General features: G+C 37.8%; 1 protein-coding gene across 1 annotated transcript in view; it reads left to right on the top strand.

Moving 5' to 3' along the window:
* Positions 1-2646: 2646 nt before the first annotated feature.
* LOC139735738 (complement receptor type 1-like) overlaps positions 2647-15737 on the top strand; it is a 68400-nt gene continuing 55309 nt past the window's right edge. The window contains exons 1-2 of the mRNA XM_071646486.1: positions 2647-2674; positions 9954-10169. Coding sequence (XP_071502587.1) covers positions 2647-2674; positions 9954-10169 — 244 coding nt within the window. The remainder of the gene's footprint in view (positions 2675-9953; positions 10170-15737) is intronic.

A 15737-nucleotide genomic window follows, 5' to 3' on the forward strand; every position in this document is an offset into this window, starting at 1 on the left:
AACTGTCTCCTTTTTTGAATAAAGAACACACCTTAGCAATTTTCATACAATCAGGAAAAACACCATGTAATATGGATTTATTGAAAATATGAGAAAGTGGGTCAGCTATAGAAAATATAATTCCCTTTATAATAAAATTACTTATATCATCATAACCGGCACTTCGTTTATCATTCATTGCAGTAACAATGTCTATTATTTCATATTTCGTAGTTGGAGCTAAGAAAATAGAACTGGGATTGGATTGACCTAAAAATTTTGCAAAATGCGTATCGGACTGCGATACTTCTTTTGCCAGATTCTCTCCAATCATTGAAAAATAAGAATTAAAAATATTTGCTATATTACCAGGATCTTCTACAACTTTATTATCAAATCTTATTTTTGTAATATTCAATTTCTTTTTTGATATATTCATGGCCTGCTTTAATATCTTCCATGTATTCTTCACATCATGTTTATATTTTTCTATCTGAATGGTATAATATTTCCGCTTTTCAGATCGTATGACCTTAATCAAACTATTCTTATATGATGTATATTTATTTTTTGACTCCTCAGTTTTTTTCATTTTGAATTTATAATACAACCTATTTTTTCTGTTAATTGAACGGAGGAGAGATTTCGAAATCCATGGAAGTTTAGGTGTTGTTTTATAATTTACTGACTTATCTTTTAGTTTAGGAATATAATCATCTAAATGCTTATTGATTATCTCCATAAAATTATCAAATGTTACATTAACATCATCAGTATCACAAACACTTGACCAATCAACCCTGTCTAAACAAGCGTCAAGACTAGCTAAATTTTCTGGTGTGGCTCTACGTTTAAATAAAGGAAAATAAGACTTATTAACCGAATGTTTAAGGTCACAGCATGTTATAATTGGAAAGTGATCGGTCATATCGGATAAAATTATAGAAGAATTCAAAACTTGTAAAGAATTAGTGAAAATATTATCAAGGAGGGTGGCAGAATGATTTGTAACACGTGTAGGTTTGGAAATTAATGGCAAAAAAGAGGATGACAAAAATAATTCAAGAAATTCTTGTGACGTATTATCATCACTCTTAATCAAATCAATATTAAAATCACCCATTATATAAATACATTTATTAACAAAACGAGGGCTTTTTAATAAATTCGTCATACAGTATCTAAAAAATCTTTAGAACTGGAGTTTAGGGGTCTATAAACAACGCCAACTATAATATTTTTACTTTGAGGGATGGAAATTTCAACAAACAAAGACTCTATTATATCATTCATTATATTCAAATCATCACAAGTATCAAACTCAAGGTCATTGGATAAATAAATCGCAACCCCGCCGCCGGTCCTATTCACTCTATTGTTTACAATCAAATCATAACCATTCAATGCATACGGTAAATTGATATCAGATGATAACCATGTTTCAGTTAAACCTATTACAGATATTTGTTGTTTATTTTGATTATCTAACAATACCTGTAATTCATCAAAATGCTTATTCATACTCCTAATATTCAAATGTACTATAGAAAATATACTTTCTGAAAAATCTTTCACAAAATCTTTAAATTGATCAACCGTAACATATTTGGAGGAGATTAAAGTGGAATCATGTTCAAAGTCAAAATCATCAAACAAATCATTAGAAAAAAATTTAACATTATTGGCAACGAGGTTTTCATAAAGTGCAGAAGAACGTGAATTGAATTGACTTGTTGATTCTGTAGGCGAGCGTCTAAACAAATCAAAGAGTTCATCGTCATCAAGGGAGTCAAATGCTGCGTTAAGTCGATTAGCCATAACGCAGAACATAAAGTATATGAAGGCATGTCAACTGGCAAGGTTGCAAAAGAATAATATGTGTGAACGTAAATGAATCACAAACAATTTCGAGTTCGGGGATAGTACAGCGTGTAGGCAAAAACATATTAACATAGAGTTCAAGCGACACAATCAAAGAACACAGAAGAACAAGATAAACAACACAAGTAGAAAGCGTACACACTAAATGACAAGGTCTGCAAACGGAATTCAGCAGAATCAGTACAGGGCATATGAACAGAGGGAAAAAAAACAGTAGAAGCTCCCTACGTTTTGTCTTGGCGAAAAGTATGTGAGGAAATATAAGATAATCAAGAATGACGGAAGTGAACGATGAAAATATAGCAGCACTAAAAAGAACAACTTAAAGAAAATGCAGACATTAATCATGCTGCAATCAATAAGAAGCGTAAGATTAATCATACTTTTTTTAACGATATGAATGAGATATACATTATTACACAGTATCAGATTATAAAAGGGATGTTATATTATTCTTGTGAAAACTGACAAAGTTTGATGCAATATTGAAGGGAAAAATCCTATGCAAAACAAATATTATGGATCTTTATACTGAGATTGGTGGCATCAAAATACCGCAAAGGTTTATCTATCAAAACAAAACAGAACAAAATAAAATTCAGAGTGAGGTTGAGTAACACCATGGCGAGACTTGACAACGTGATAAAAACCAGGTTTTAGTGAGCTTCGGGTAGCCTGAGACCCCTCAACTCAATGGCACGAAATCATGGTGAAACAAAAAAAAAAAATTAAAAGGAACATTGCATGTGACCACGGTGACTTGAGATCCTCGCCAAAATTTCTATCATGAAGGACTTTATACTGGGATGCTGGGGTAAGTCAAACCCTTGTCTATACAGACTTCGGCATGCATTATTATGCGTTAAATGTATAATGGGGAAAATGCAGTCTGGTTGGATAACGTTTTAAATGCGGTCAACTATTCACATTCTTATAAAAATCACGACTACAGGATAATGATAATGGTACGCTATTGCCACTGCACGTACAAGTGCAGTGTGTCATTGCTCTTACGTAATCAAAACAAATTCTCTCAGTTGCCTATATAAATTGGGTTAAACCGAAATCTTTTTACATAAAGAAATCAGCCAAGCAGGGTTGGAACCCTGAACAAACAATGTATTATACAATGAATGGAAAAATAACAGAAGAAGGCATGAACACGGTTCCCGCGTAGAAATCAGGCAAGCAGGGTTGATACCCTGAGCAAACAATGTACAATGAATGGAAAAATAACAGAAGAAGGCGTGAACATGGTTCCCGCGTAGAGCCAAAGTTATTTCCATCTGTTTCCACCACAGAAACTATGTCAGGCTACCCCCCCCCCCCCATCCTCATCCTATAGAACATTGTATTACAATAGTATACTAGCTCACAGCTAGCAAAAGCAACAACAGCAATAGGGCAATTGCTTCATAATGATTGTAATACCAGTTTCGCTCAGTTTTTCAAACACAACACACAAGAATATTCGAAATGTCTGTAAATGACATAATATCTATGATAGGCTCTAAAAAATAAAGTTGGTCTATTTATGCAAAAGGATTACAAAATCATCCTGTAATCATTATGGACAGAGCAATGATGCGAATTAGCTTTGCACCGTGACAGACAAAATCAAAATCAGGGTTTGGACAATTTAGTATGAAACTATAGGTGCAAGGTGTATAAAATGAGTACAATATTCGCATCTGTGAGAAAACAACAAGAAAAAGAACAACAAAATTTTCGTGTGCTTCAAACTCAGAAAGTTATTGCATTCAGGGCTGAGATTATGCATACTAGAATAAGCCGTATCATTGCGGCATAATATGAGGATTATTGTTCGATCTCATCGAAAATAAAAATGAAGTGGTACCTTTGGACATTAAGCCCATTGAAATTATCTAAAGAAATCACGCTGTGGGATAAGCGCATCACATAAATGAGTCTGTTTGGCAATACGGATATTTGAATAGAACAACTTGTGTCAACAAGCTTTTGACTGGAATAAATATGATTTTGCAACAACTTTTTATCATGCTTTAAGAAGTCGAATCAGACCAAATTACAATTATACAACAACACTGGTCTTCCTAATCAAAATAAGGGAGCTTGTTTCATAATATCAAAACAGCTGACTTGGAGAGTCCCTAGAGCCTCGATAAAACTGAGTCATTGATTCTGTTTGAGCCAAATAAACACAAATCGTCTTATAAATTGTCAAGAGTATTACCACCTATCAAGGTGCCTAACTTGTACATAGTTAACATTAGAGTATTTCATTGAATCTCACTTATAAAGTAGAAATCAAAACAAAATTAAAATCCAGAGATTGATTGACTAGCGAGACTTGCCAACATCTCGACATCTTAAGAACCAAATCTAGTAAACTTCGAGCAGCCCAAGACTGCCAAACCAATGGTGCAAACTCGTGATGAAACAAAAATAAGAACAAAAGGAGCAACACATGTGACCATAGTGACTGGCGTTCCTCACCCAATTTCCATCATGAAGGACGCTACAAGGATGACATCTATAGGGTAAGTCATGAACTCTCACCTACAGACTTCTGCAATACGTATTCTGCATTTGAAGTGGACAATGCCGCAGCCAGTTAACGTGGCATTTGGAATGCGTACAACTACTCTCATTCTTATGAAAATTATGTCTATAAAATGATAACGATACGATAATGTTATTGAACGCACGAGCGCAGTGAGTCACTGCTCTTACGTAATCGATAGGTTTGTATTTTTTTTTCCTGCGGGTTGACTATGTACAATTGCGTTGTACAGAAATCTTCTTACGTAACGAAATCAGGTAAGTGAGGTTGATAACCTGAGCCAAGCATGAAAAAAGGACATGAATGTGGGTCCGCACAGGGTCAAAACTATTTCCATCTGTCTCCTCCATGCAATCTATGTCGGACCATCCCCCCCCCCCCCATATCCTTATCCTCACTAAAAGTTCGTGTCAAAATTGTTTACTAGCACCCAGCCAAAAGCAAACAAACAAACATCATCAAGAGTAAAGTAATTACCTCATGATGATTCTATGACCAGTTTTACTCAGTTTTCTAGTGATGCACGAAAAATGATCGAAACATGTTGTATCTACATTATAGACGGAGTTAGTCTATGTATTAAAGAAAAAAAAAGAATATACAAAATCATGCTATCAGTATCCAGGACAGAGCGATTGGGAATCAACTTTGCATCGTGACAGGTGAAATCAAGATCAGTGTTTGGACAAAAGTATAAGAGTATACATGTCGTGGATCCAAGGTGTATAGAATGAGTACAATATTCTTATCTGAAACACCAGCAACAAAAGCTTTATGTCCTTCAAACTTCAACTCATTACATTCACCGGTCAAAGAATTGAGGACTGAGCTCATACAAACTAAAATGAGCTCTATCATTGCAGCATGATTGAGGATTGTTGTTAGATCTCATCGAGAATGAAAGTAAAGTGGTACCTTTGGATGATAAGCCCAATTAAACTATCAAAAGAAACAATGCTGTGAAATATGCCCATCACAATGAGTCTGTTTGGCTACACTGGTTGTGCTGCCTCTAAGAATACGACAACTTGCGTCAAAACCTTTTGACTGGAATAAATTCAATTTCACAACAATTTCTTTAGATGTCTTGAGAATTTGGTCAATGTCATATTACAATCAAACAACAAGACTTCCCACATAAAATAAACCGGGGGAGCTTGTTTCACATCGTATCAAAACATCTGAATTAAACAATCCCAAGAACCTCAATGGAAACTGGGTCAATAGTTCTAATACAAGTTGTATTCTCGATGAGATCTGGGTCAGTAATTTCAACACAAAGTACAACCAACGTATATTAAGTATATATGTGATATCGCAGCATGACAATTTTTTTTTCATAATGTATGATTGGATAATTTTGACATATCGATGGGTCAGGAGAAGAGTGAAACGATATGCCTATCTGTTTCAGTTTGACATGAACAGGAACTTATATAATAAGTATATGTATGATTATTTCTTTTTTTTTTATCATGGCAAACGAACTTAAGATACACAGTAGGAATTGTTTTGTCGAAAAGTGAAAAAATGATGGATACATTACGTGGATAATCACTCCGTATAGTTTGACCAGCGCTCAGGCGTTCCTCCATTCCTCATGTTTTTCCTTGTTTGAAGAAGAACTCGCGTACCAGCTATCTTGATCCTCGTCAAATGTCTGCAAATGCTCCCACTTTATCATTTCAAACATAAGTTTTGACCACCTAAATAGGCATCAACTTTTAAACTAATATATAAGCCTATTTGCTAAATCCTACAACTCGGAATAACGGTAAGATGATTGAATTTTCTATTCATTTATTTTAGACATGGGTACCTGTATCACTTCAGTAATGCTTAATATCTATTCTTTTTATGTTTAATAGGACCTTTTTAGTTTTTCTTATGTTTTTCTTGATATTTTTTTCTGGCCACCAGATTTTAATTTCGGGCCACCAAAAATAAAAATCAATGATTTTGGTGGCCCAATCGGGCCACCACAAATAAAAGTTAGTGTGGAGCCCTGATATATATATATATATATATATATATATATATATATATATATATATATAATATTACATCATATTGAAGAAAAATTGAAGCAGAACTAGAAAAATGTCCAACTCTTGTCTTCAACAATGTCATCAAGACCACCAATATAAACCAAAAATTAACCAATGTGAGTGTTCATGGATGAAACGATTAAAACTGTTCATGGATTAAAACAGGTAATGTTGGGAATCTCAGTAAACTTCTTCACATCACTATCACAATATGATCGAGATGGGTATGTCTTGTCCACTGATTGTTAGTGTTCAAAACATATTCATGATATGTAGATGAAACAGTGTAGTCTTTCAAATATTCAACCGCATCTGTAGTCTTGCAGGATTCATTCCTGGCACAGCTGTATCTTACAAACTCCAAGATATCCGATAAAGCTGGTTTCACTGTGCAGCAAATCCAAACTGGGATGTACAATATGCGTTCGTTTATCAGCAGAGTATGGTTAGGTTTAGATTTTGCCATCGACGAAAACCTGAAACGGGTAAAACCATCAATTGTTATCAATTTCTCACCATTCTGACGAGCATTTTGGCGGCTATCTTGAATATCTCCAAACTCAATGATGCAAGGGTGGCATCCTCCAGATTCGCATTCAGCACAGTGATCGAAATAGGGTAGATTCATCAATAAAATTGTTCTCAATTGCGAAACATTAAAATTGAAATACGTGGAAATTTCCGGTTTTGGCGGCCATTTTGTAATCGGAATAGGATAGAACCATCAATTGTTCTCAATTTTAAACCATTGAGGATGAAATACGTGAGAATTTCCGGTTTTGGCGGCCATTTTGGCGGCCATGTTGAATATCTCAAAATCCTCAACGATGCAGGAGTTGCATCATCCAGATTCGGATTCAGCAACATCGAAATAGGGTAAAACCAGAAGTAAATACATCGGAATTTCTGGTTTTAATTGGCGGTTATTTCGGCGGCCATTTGGCGGCCATCTTGAATATCTCAAAACCCTCAAGGATGTAAGAGTTGCATCATCCAGATTCGGATTCAGCACCATCGAAATAGGGTAAAACCATGAATTGTTTTCAATTTCTCACCATTTAAAAGGAAATACATGCGAATTTCCGGTTTTGGCGGTCATTTTGGCGGCCATGTTGAATATCTCAAAACCCTCAAGGATGCAAGAGCTGCATCATCCAGATTCGGATTCAGCACCCTCGAAATAGGGCAAAACCATCAAAAAACATTGGGTGGACGGTAAAACAAGGTTAGGCCCAAAAAGTGGCTTTGGCACCCAGACTATACCTAATTATACCCGTTTTCATCACTTGAACCCGGCCGCTGCAATACCACGGAGTAACAGACTGGTTCCAAATTGTTCAAATTAATGAAATTCTTCCGTCGTGATGCTTTTATTGCCAATGATTGACAAATTGCCCTGCATTGACATTGAATTAGAATATTACGAAGTACCCACTGCATGCCATAAGGATTACAACCAATACTTGCTGTCGGGCGGAAGCTCGGTGGTCTAGTGGAGATGACGCCTGTCCGGAGATCAGGAGGTCATGGGTTCGAATCCTGCTCGAGTATGTATACGCCTATGATTTCTTATCATGGCTACTACCAAAACATTGATCAATTCAGTGCTTATTTACGCCGATTCAGGGCAATTTGTCAATCATTTGCAATGAAAACATCACGACGAAAGAATTTCATGAATTTGAACAATTTAGAAACAGCTCTGTTACTCCGTTGCATTGCAGCGGCCGGGTTCAAGTGATGAAAACTGTATAGGACCTGAATGGCAGTGATGCATCCTCGATGTAAGGCATGTGTTTGTAATATTCTCCTAAAAACGGTAATTTTTAGAAGGAATAGATTGTTGTTTTCATAGATGCATCTTCTCTCCCTGATTCATAGTTCAGATACCTTGATAGAAGATTACGGTATTTGCTGTGAATGAATAGAAAATCCCCTCCTTCGCTGATGATTACATCCCCCTCCAGATCATGTAAAGCAGGTGTCCACTGCAACATTGACCATAAATGTGAAATACTTTATTGTCAACTTTTTTTCACGATTATAGATTATAGGCTACTATAGGCCTCACGCTCCTAATTCAACTCGCGCATTGCCTACAGGGAAGGCAGTACAAAGATGATGCAATGTTATTTTTTACCAAAAAAATCGTTAAAAATCAGTCAAGTGGAAAATTGCCACCTTTGGTAGTGATTGACATTGCTTGAGGACAGGAGCTTTTGCAGGCTATGAAGAAGTTGAATGAATTTTTATAATGTAATTTGCTATTTTTATCGTTTTTTAGAGTGACTGGTGGACTAGTCTCGTATGGAGGCTCTTAACTTTTTTTAGAGCTGGAAAACATCCCAAAATATGTTGTTTGCTTGATAGCAAAGAAAATTCCCCTTCATCTGCTTCAATTTAAAAAAGATTCTATGATTCGATTGATTTTTTTCTGATTTATGGAATATGCTACATTTAACACAGGTTTCTATGGGAGCCCGGAAAAGGAGCGTGAGGCCTATAGCCACACCATGTACAATCACGCACTTCTAATCGGTTTATAAATGGCGCTGTCGGTCTAATGAGCCTCTTTACGTTGTGTAGGTCTCATGGGCTTGGTTTGCGTAGTGTCGTTTTCGTGAACCTTTTTTAGTGTATAGTGCCGGTTTCGTGGGCCTTCTTTGCCTAGTGTCGGTCTCGTGAGACTCTTTTGCGTGTTGAACTCGAGGGCTTCATTTGTCAAGTGTCGAACTCACTGGTTGTGTAACTCGGGGGCCCCGTTGTACTTGTACGTTGTGCAACTCGTGGGCCCCGATGTCGAACTCGTGGCCTGTATTAGTGGGCTGTGTGACTAATAGGCTGTAAAACTCGTGGGCTCTATAACTTGTGAGCTCTATGACTCATGAGTGTCAGTCTCGTGACGTGCACCCGGATCAGGCTCAAGCTAACTTGATCATGGACTGGAGAAACACTCCTTTACCCCCCCCCCCCCCTCCCCCATTCGGCTGGTCTTTCCTCTTTTTCTTTCCCTGCAAAATCTGCGATATACATAAACTCTATAATATTATGTTAAAAAGTGGAGGGGCACGGCCTTCCCCCTTTCGCGGGGCTAATTACCGCAGTACAGTACAGTAGTTGAGAAGAACATGCCGAATGAGAGGTGACAGAATATTCCATCTAAATTTTGCAATAAGACAGTTGAATTGAAATTCTAAAATACAAAATGTCCCTTTACATGGAAGGGGAGTACCTTCCTCAACACTTGACTCTCTTATGAGTTCTCCTAAATACTGAATATATTTGTGCACCCTCATTAAATTGTTTTTCTGAGTACAGCCAAGAATTCGACTGAATTCTCTTGGACTCTTTTACATTCATTCTCAGTAAGTGATCAACACGAAAGCGTTGGTTGACATCTTAGGCAATATAAAACCTAGCAACTCCTTGATTGAACACCAAAACGAACTCTTTTCGGTTCGTTTAGACTCTTCACATTCTGGTTTGTCTCTTTGTTTTAGGAGTGTTAGCCGAAAACTGCACCTCCCTTGAGTGGGTAACTTTCGCAAACATCATATACGACCCTCCGGCTTCACCTGGGGCCGACACTTATCCTGAAGGAACGGTAGCAAGGACACAGTGCGACGACAAGTACGCCGTGTTCCCTCGCTCCTCGGCCGAGAGAACATGCGATGACGGTTCATGGAGCGGTCCTAGGAACACTTGTCGACACATAAGTATAATCAACCATACAACTCTATAATTACGTCTTTCCGTTAATTTCCTATTTCACTGTTCCAGGAATGAAGAATTGTGAGGATGGAACAAAAAATACTCAACTGTGTCCGTGCCGTGGCCAGAAAATCAATATTGTTAGAATAATTATGTCACTTTGGCGTCTGTGCGTCAAAAGTAGTAACCCACTACCTCAAAGGTCCACAAGGATTTTTAATATCTTGGAGGAATGTTCATTAACATAAGGAGCTGATTCTTTATAAGTTTGCTTGTGGGCTATACATGTATAACGTTGTTCATTTAGCCTAAAAATGTAGGCCAAAACGTTGAAAGGCATTCGCTAAACAATTTTCTTTTCTTTTTCTATTTCAAGCTGATTTTAATTTAGCAATATGCAGATATTTATAACTATGTTTTCACATTTTCTTGTGATTCAAAGCTACAAGATATCGATCGAGCTCTGGTCAGATTTATGAAACGTATCTTTTGCCGTCGTGGCTCGATGTGGTGTTTAGCAGACTTCTCAGTACGGCAATGCCTACAGCGACTCTCAGAACCCAGTCGAGATGAACTGAAGCCTTTTGTAGTAGTGCTACAAAAGAGTCTAAACCGAAGGCGGTTAGGAGTTAAACGTAATACCAAACGGTTGACTCAGTGTGCAAGATAACATACCATTTTATTCTATAAACAAAGGATATATTAACAGCTTATTCACATATTATTTAAGTACAACCCATCACCTTTATCAACAATCGACCAAGGCAATATGAGGCATTTTTGTCGATGATTGAATTATCATTCAATTCTTATCCTGTTTTGTATTAAAAAATTTTTTTGTAAATGTCACTTTCTGAATATGTGTATAAATAAAACACCCTGTGTAAGGGAAAAAAATATATATGAGGCATTTTGCCATCAAACGTTGACCGCAACAACAGAGCAAACATACACCATGGGGTTTTGAAGGGTTGGTAAAGTTTCAGTTGAGATGGGGCTTTATGTTTCCAGCGTTTTTAAGGATAACTATTTTGAGGTGACGAGAATCGTCTTATAGAATATGAAAGAGCAAACAATGTCTAAGCGTAATCTAAATTTAGTTTGATTAAATTTATTTTTTAAACGGCTGAAATATCCAAAACAATCGATCCTAGTAAAAGGTGGGACCCATACACATTTGGATAGGATCGCTTTGTTTTACGTTGTTTATTTCACAACTGATTTAAATGAAATAAGCTTTGATTTCCTCTTAGAATTGTATGCTCTTTAATATTTCATAAAGTGGTTTCTGAGTATCTCGCAAAAACAGTTGAAAGCCGAATCCTTATCTCAACCAATACTATATCTTTCTAAGTATCCTATTAAGTATCCCTTTAAGAATACCTCGTTTTCCCTCAATTTAAACAAGAGAGAACACTTGTCAATTCAACGTGATTGCAACTGCACAGAAAAACCATCTACATAGGGACCGCTGTGGAGATAATTCATCGAAAAACTGAGAGACAGAGACTACGAGGGAGGGGGGGGGGGGGAGTACAATATTATTTGAGCCTTCCACTGGAGAAATATTTGAGCTAACTGTACAAATGCAGCCAAACAAAGAGTATAGTAAAATTTTCATCAAAAAAGGATGAAAGAAAAGAATTTGTTATATCTTAGGGAAAATGAAAGTGTTTAGCGTCCTTCACCTGCGGGAAAAAAGAAAAAAGACGAGATAAAGACCTTTTTCTTGTACTTTTTAAAAGATCCAGCTGCCACGTTTTCCAACACAACCGTGAGCTCGGGCTTAAGTGGTACACTGATGTACTTATAATCTCTCTAGCCCCTTCCCATTTTTTTTTCACTCCGTGTAGGCAGGAGGTGTCGAAGAAACAATTTTCTCGTCGAATACTTCGAACGGACCTGCAGCACTGCGTGCTTGAATAAACCTGGAAGGGCGTGTCCTCGGGACCAAATTTGTATCTGTGATGGTGTTTGTGGATGGAGCTGCGTAGCCAATGGTAAGTTCGAAGTAACCCACTCCCCACCCCCCCCCCCCTAAAAAAAGACACTCACACACACACGCACACACACACACACACACACACACACTCAAATACGCACAGATGAGATTGAGATCGAAAGAAGTTTTTTCCCTATCCAGCAGTTCCCTCCCCTTGTATTTTTTACTTATAAAGCACGTTCAAAACCAGTACATTTGCATAATTATCATGGAAGTCACTCTTTCATACATCTAACTTTAAAGTGGACAAAATAACCCCCTCATTCTAGCGTCTAGAGATCTTAAACCCCCTCATTCTAGCGTCTAGGGATCTTAAATTTTTATAAGCCAACTCTTTGTATGCACCTTTTTTCTTCAAGAAAAAGAAGTTGAGAGCCAATTTATTTGGCTTATAACTATCTTAGACCCCGTTTACATTGAGCGAAAAGGCCAACGGGGCCAAAATTGACCGCGCATTTGGCCAAGCTCTGGAGGTGGTCTGCGGCCGAGCCGCGGCCGAGTCCGGCCTTTTCTCAGTGTAAACGCAAACTGGGCCAAATGCGGTACCAAATTTAGCCTGGTTTCCAGACCCCCTGTCCGTACTATTATTCTATTCAGGATGTTAACGCCCTCAACGTCGAAAACTAGTAGGCCCCTATAGTTTAAGGTGGTTTTGTCCTGAAAAACCAGGGAGATATTTTGATTTGAAAGGCATTATCAAGCCAAGGAGGCCGCCGCGGAGTCCAGTTGGCAAAGGGTCTGGAAACCAGACTATACCAAATTGCGTTTGTTTACAAGCAGAGCGCCACTACGAAAAAATATTGAGAGGTTTGAATTAAAAGCCCGGGCCGAGCCCGGCAGAGTAAACGGAAAAAAGTGCGGGGCTTGGCCGCGGCTCGGCCCAGCCCCGCACTGTAAACGGGGTCTAACTGTCGGTCGAACCAAGGAGGTTCAAGAGAATGGAGTCACAACTGTCTTATTAGTCCATGGGCCAAGACCCGAAAAATGCGTTGTTGGTACCGTCTGAGGTGGCACAACCCTTTTGGTGTCAGCTTGTTTGTCGGGCATAGATATGCTTATCAAGCTATGATAGCATTTCCAAATGAGTAGCTTAGTCATAATAAATGAATTTTTAACCAATTTGGTCTCGTTTTTATATCCCTATACTTCTGAATCGAAGCTAAACCGCTATACAAAGAAAAAACACTGCCTTCTGTATGTCCACAGGTGTTCTGTTGTAAACGCGGTGCGCTTAGTCTTTGTTCAGGGCAGCGAAGTGAATATCCAAAGGGTTATGATGTCCACAGCTGTCACGCGGTGCGCTTATTCTTTATCTAGACCAATGTACCGTTATCATATCTAAAGTTCCTCATAAAAGGGATTATCTATACTGTTTTTATACTACCCTATCAACAATTACATCAGTTTTAAACAAAAATCACTCTGTTCATTTACAATATCATTCATTATATTGTATCGTAGTGTACCAGTACATTGTTTTTGCATTATCTTATATTGTTGGAGGGAAATAAAGCGACATTGGCGTGGTATCAGCATTTTCACCGAAGCGTTTTGGCCGGAAAATGATAAAGTATTGAAAGATACGGTAAAATTCACGAGGAATTGCTTTTGTTGTTGTTGTTGTTGTTTTTAGATAAAAAGATATACACTGTATCATACGCTTTGGATATTTCCTTCGCCGTCTAAGATAAAGACTAAGCGCTGTGGACATCATAACCTTGGACATTCCCTTCGCTGCCTTGAATAAAGACTAAGCGCACTGCGTTTACAACAGAACACCTGTGCACATACCATAGAGCTGCATTTTACAGCTCTATGGAACACACAGAAGACAGTGCTCTTCTTTGTATAGCGGTTAGTTTCGATTCAGAAGTATAGGGATATAACAACGAGACCAAATTGGTTAAAAATTCATTTACTATGACTAAGCTACTCATTTGGAAATGCTATCATAGCGTGATAAGCATATCTATGCCCGACAAACAAAATGACACCAAAAAGGTTTTGCCACCTCAGATGGTACCAATATCTGGCCTGGCCCATGGACTATATTTCCTTTGGTAGATGTTCGATGCCGCCGCTCAGAAATATTTGAAGCATGTGCCAAACAGGATCCGCCACGCAGATAGGAAGACAATTGACTCGTGTCTCATTGCATAATCACCAGCCACTTTCTAAGGAAGATATGTCTTTGTGATGGTAATTACTTTTCGCTATCCCTTCTTATACAAGGTAGGTGGTACAGACACGAGGATGTGCGAATAGAAATTGCGCAACTAAAATGCTGAAATAAAGATGAAAATTACTCGACTGGGCATACCCGGGCACTAATCTGATATATCTATCAATAAAGAATTATAGTTGGAGATTATTCCATATTAGTTTCATTTGTGGAAATTAAGCGGAGAAGTGATAAAAGCGGCTTTCCAGGATGGTACAGTTTTAAACATTTTCACATGATACAGCTCTGATTTACACTTTTGCCCAAATTTCTGGACGGAATTGACTTTTGCTTTACATGCTTTATCATTACGTAAAATTTCATTTCATTTAATAAATAAATAAGCAAAATATGGCCAACATTATGATAACGTTCAAAATGAATCTCCAGATTGCTCAGCAAGACGGCGGCTTGGAACATCGATCATCAAAGACACAAGTGCACCTGTGGAATTCTTTTGTACATCAATAGAAATCTGACAACTGTTTGAATAATCGCAGCCAGTTGGAACTCCAACGTATTAAACCTCCTTGGTCGAACACTCCTTGTCAATCCCAAAGTAGGCTATGCTGTCCATACTTGATGCGACCTATCGGAGGTTTAAGAGATGGACTCCCACCTGTTTATAATTGATCAATAACCTGTTAGTTTTCTATGGATGGACAAAGGAATTCCACTGGTGCATTTGTGCCTTTGACGTTTGATGCTTGAAGCCGTCGTCTTCCAGAGCAATCTGAAGATTCATTTTAACGCTAAAAAAATATCGAGTATTTGCTGCTCGATCATCAAATGGAACAAAATTTCCCCAATGATAAAGCATATAAAAGAAAAGTTAATCCCGTCCAAAAATATGTGCAAAAGTGTAAATCTGAGCTGTGTGTTGTAGAAATGTTTGATATTCAACCCTCATGGAAAGCCGGATTCATCACTTATTTGAGAAAAAAAAAGGCTATGGTATTATCTCCAAATATAGTTCTTTATGAATAGGTACATCAGATTAGTGTCCAGATGTATCCAGTCGAGTACTTTTGATATTTATTCCTGCAATATCTCAGCAATTTCTATTCGTGCACCCCCGTGTCTTTACAATTCTCTACCGCCCAACGTTTGTGAGTAGGGATAGCGAAAAGTAATTACCATCATAAAGACATATCTTCCTTGAAGAATGGCTGGTCATTATGCAATGAGACGTGCATCCATTAGCTTCCTATATGTGGGGCAGATCGAGTTGATACATATGTTCTTTTTGGGGTTTTTTGAGTGGAGGCTACGATCGTTGGATTAAAGCGAACACGGCTGTTGTTTCTCCATCCTCTCGAATCTCCTTGATGTGACGTCATTGACAGAACT

The sequence above is a fragment of the Diadema antillarum genome, unplaced genomic scaffold (genome assembly GCF_040938485.1).
Source record: "Diadema antillarum isolate AM-2024a unplaced genomic scaffold, OU_Dant_1.0 seq00000596_RagTag, whole genome shotgun sequence".
Lineage (NCBI taxonomy): Eukaryota > Metazoa > Echinodermata > Echinoidea > Diadematoida > Diadematidae > Diadema > Diadema antillarum.